We start from the raw sequence: 4470 nt of genomic DNA, 5'->3' as shown, positions 1-4470 counted from the left end.
GTACTAGTTCCTAAACCTACCTGTATACTAATAGGATAGCTTGCTGAAGCTTATGGGGGTGCTTTATGGAATTCAGACATTTACTTTAGATTAGGTGTTAGGTTTTAGATTTGACTTTTGACTTAGGTTTAGATTAGATTACCTGCGCAGGAAACTTAGGGAAATTACTTACTTAGACTTGACTTATGTTTTTCATACCTGTAGCCCTATAGCATTAGTAGTTAGAATATTAGGAGGCAAATTCAAACTTGCTGTGTTTTGTGTAAGGAATTGAAATAAAGAAGTGAAGATGATTAGGTCTTGTTTTGTGTGTGTAATGAACTAAGATGGAGGATTATTTTATCCCAGTACATTGTTCTTACTCTGTGTTGCTTAGTCATCCGAACTTTCTTTTCTGTTTAGGCAGTCTAAAATATCTGACATTTGTGTTAAGGTATCTCAGTTTAGATTTGACTTTTGACTTAGGTTTAGATTAGATTACCTGCGCAGGAAACTTAGGGAAATTACTTACTTAGACTTGACTTATGTTTCTCATACCTGTAGCCCTATAGCATTAGTAGTTAGAATATTAGGAGGCAAATTCAAACTTGCTGTGTTTTGTGTAAGGAACTGAAATAAAGAAGTGAAGATGATTAGGTCTTGTTTTGTGTGTGTAATGAACTAAGATGGAGGATTATTTTATCCCAGTACATTGTTCTTACTCTGTGTTGCTTAGTCATCCGAACTTTCTTTTCTGTTTAGGCAGTCTAAAATATCTGACATTTGTGTTAAGGTATCTCAGTTGTTCTTGTTAGTAGAATTTTGTGATTTTAGGTTCTTTAGGAACTTTGCTAGGTTGTTTAGGTTGAATTCAGTGAAATTCAAATTTGTGTAGGAGAGTTTACTAAGGAACAAAGTCCCAACAATTTTAGGGTCGAATTTTGGTTTGCTTTCTATAATTTAATGACTTCACTGTTGTCCCCTACAAACCTGTTTATTAATATTGAGATAGAAAATTAGTACCTATAGTTTACTGAGTTATTGATATTTCCTGTACTTATTCAAATATTGTGAATTGTATTTCTTTGCATTGAAATTTGATTGCATTGGTATTATATTATATGAGTAATTTTTCACTGAATAATGAGAGGTTCAGTTAATATAGAAATTGGTTATTTAAATATTTTCCAACTGGGAGGTAATCATAATTGATCAATTGTATCAATCCCTCAGGGGGTGATTATTGAGTTTTGGTATAGTAATCACACGGGCAGTGGCGTTCCCGGGGCCCCGACGCAAGTAACCAATATCAGTTGCTACCCTTAATATTTTTTTTGTTGAAACTATACCACAAAAAATATGTGGGCAGTTTATAAACATAAGGGGAAATTATAACGTACCAAAATTTTTTTTTAAGCATCAATTAAAGTATTCCTTTTAAAGTAAATAGCTGAGTATGGATTTCGTGCACGAATGATAGGATGACTAGAGTAATTCCCTACATAACGTGATTTCCATTATTCATGAAATGAACTGCAGTGATCCCATGATATTGTTAGGCGTAGGTGATCTGATACGATAGATTCACGGGAGTGCACTAACATAATCATGCACGGTGGAGACCTATATTGGTACCGGCGGGAAGAATTTTATTTCTTTACCCCAACCTAAATTAGTACATACTAAGTAACTTAGTTGAAGGGAGAGTAGTCTTATGCAGAAATGCCATTATAAGGATGCGCTCTCGGCAATTCCTGTTATTATGGGTAACTAGGTAAAACTTGTCTACCTGTTGAACTATTTTTAGGAAGCCTCTATACCATCGAACCTGGTAGTGGTTCACGTATAATTAAAGTTTACTTATTTATAATTGCAATAATTATTATAATTATGTTTTGTCTTCGATGAGGTTTGACAGTTCACTTGTGCTAGCTGGTAAGCATAGTGTAATAAGATTCTTGTATAGGAATTTTATTTGATTCTTGTATTTCATGGTACTTTCGTTACATTGCTGTAATTTTTGAATTCAAGATTTATTTAGTTTGTATTTGAAGTGGGAATTTTGACTGATGACTCCAGATTTCTTTAATTTGATTTGATTTATATTTGAAATATTTGAAGTGATAAATTTCTTTGAATTTGTTTGTATTCTTGTTCCAATTTTGGAATTGATGTTTATTTTGTTCTTTCAAGAGATTTGGTTTAGTTGGTTGAATTTTGAAATTTATTATTACAATTTTGTTGATTGTCTTGAACAATTAATAACCTACTGATTAGAGACACAAATGAGCAACAAATCTTCTATCATGACAATGCCTGGGAAATTAGGGACTAACGACGTACATTATCTACTTAAAGATGAGTTGGATTTCGAGATACGATTGCGACAAGGAAATCCTAGAGACTTGGTTAGTGATAAAAGAATACAGCTTCGAAGATTAATTAATGCCGAACGAAGTGGAACATTAGAAAGAAGTACAGATCCAATCAATGTCAGTGAAGCTGAAATTAAACGTGTCCAAGATGAAGTGGAGAAGCTTCAGGTAAAGGTTGACAACTTTACTGGTAGCTACCATTCTACCGAGTATGCACGACTCGATGTCAGATTAGTCCATTATTCCACACGCGTTTCTTTATGGAATTCGGAAGATCCTGAATATGTGGCAACGAAGGAAAATCTACTACAAATAATCTATTCGCTGTTGAGGACGTTAGATGATAGGGCAGATGAAGTTGCACCTGAAGACGTAGCGTTACCTACCAATAGTGAGTCACTAGCAGTAAATGTCCCCAGTGTCGCTGACAACCAACCTCCAAGAGATAACTCGTCGCCCATAATTCCGATTTCACGACAACCACCTGACCAAGGAAATGAACCTCTTCAACCTCGTGTCGAATATGAAACTATACCTCAACGAAGAAATTCATGGACACCGGAAAGTTACACTACCTCTCGCGGGTTAGAACAAACGAGGACATCTGTTCTAGCAAATCCTATAAACAGAAGTAACACCGCGACGTTCAATCCAAAACTGTATCAATGGAGACTTCGATTCTCCGGAGAACCGGGTACAATGTCAGTCGAATCGTTTTTGGATCAGCTGGACATGAAGAGAATTGCTCGACACCTTAGTTGGACCGATATTTTCCCTTCAATTGGAGATCTGTTTCAAGATACTGCACTTGTTTGGTATCAGGCAAATCGGCGCGATTTTGCATGTTTCTCAGATTTAGTACAAAGTCTCAGAGCATCTTTCCGTGAGCCAAATTACGATATCCTGTTGTGGAAAGAGATTATGAATCGCCACCAAGGGCCAAACGAAAGTGTAATTTCCTATTTATCAAAAATGCGTATGCTATTCGAAAGACTAAAAGATCAGGTGACAGTCGCCACTCAAATTACAATCACAGTTACCAACGCTCTTCCGAAGTATCAAGAGATGTTGAACTTCGTCAACTGCGAAACTATGCGCGATTTGGAGACCTCATTCAGACGACTCGAAGTTTGTCACCGAGGGGAGAGTAATCGCAACATACGTCCAATCGAACCCGAGCTTTGCTATAATCAACATACGGATCGTCATCACAAAGGACCTCATAACAAAGGACATCAGCAGAGGAATAGTCCAAATCAGTTTCACAATAATAATAGAAATAGTTATAATTATCAACCAAGGTCATTTAATAACAATTATCCAAATAAAAATTATCGATCGAATTACAATAATAATGTGCATTATTCAAACAAAGAATTACGACAACCAACGTTCTTATAACGGGAATGGAACCAATAGATATTAATTTGATAATAACAATAATAATCGACCTCAGGAATACTTGGAATGGTCAGCATAATAATAACCAACTATGGTCAAATATTACAACTCTAACTATGGTCGCCATGAGAGATAGAAATCGGATCAATATATACCAATCAGCAACCACAAGGAAACGTAAATAGTGTTAATATTCAAAGACGTTCTAGACGTAAGAAGAACTCGCAGAGAGAACAGAAGGACGGATAACAATCAGCAACAACAGGAACGCAATCCTACTTTGACGGAAAACTTATTAGCCAGGTAGAAGGCGGAGTCAAGCCTGGAGTTAATGAAGATTTCTCCGCAAGTGATAGTCAGTCCAAATGTTATCACGAGTAGAGCAGACATCGAACCTTGTCCTACTGAAACTCATGTTCTTCTAGAAGAGAACGAATTGATAATGAACATTGACAAAATTGAAGTATTATAGAACCCAATGTTCAGCACAAGAAGATTGCACGAACTATCTAACTATGGTTTCCAGAGATAACCGATGGTATGTATCCATTGAACCGTACTCGGCACACCTATTCATTAGGATTAGTGCGATACTGGTGCAACTTACTCCATACATGTCTTCCCAACTTACAGAATTGTTTTAAAGCTTTGGCGTTTACTACTTATAGTATTCCTGCAAGTAAAATGTTATTGTTGCGAATGGAACCGTTGAAAG

The 4470-nt window shown here is 36.1% G+C and overlaps 1 protein-coding gene across 1 annotated transcript; it reads left to right on the top strand.

Moving 5' to 3' along the window:
• The first annotated feature begins 6 nt into the window (after positions 1–6).
• Positions 7–3755, top strand: LOC113472310. The gene is made up of 2 exons (XM_026832002.1): positions 7–433; positions 773–3755. Exon 2 carries the CDS (start codon positions 2265–2267, stop codon positions 3753–3755), a length of 1491 nt encoding a protein of 496 aa, XP_026687803.1. The 5' UTR covers positions 7–433; positions 773–2264.
• Positions 3756–4470: the final 715 nt, after the last annotated feature.

This window comes from Diaphorina citri, unplaced genomic scaffold, assembly GCF_000475195.1.
Source record: "Diaphorina citri unplaced genomic scaffold, Diaci psyllid genome assembly version 1.1 scaffold4728, whole genome shotgun sequence".
Lineage (NCBI taxonomy): Eukaryota > Metazoa > Arthropoda > Insecta > Hemiptera > Psyllidae > Diaphorina > Diaphorina citri.
The sequence above is the reverse complement of the archived record's forward strand: the minus strand, read 5'-3'. Positions and strand labels throughout refer to the sequence as shown.

Bases quoted from the DNA above. Each gene is read 5' to 3' on its own strand.
- LOC113472310 (XM_026832002.1), top strand. From the start codon at position 2,265: ATGAGCAACAAATCTTCTATCATGACAATGCCTGGGAAATTAGGGACT.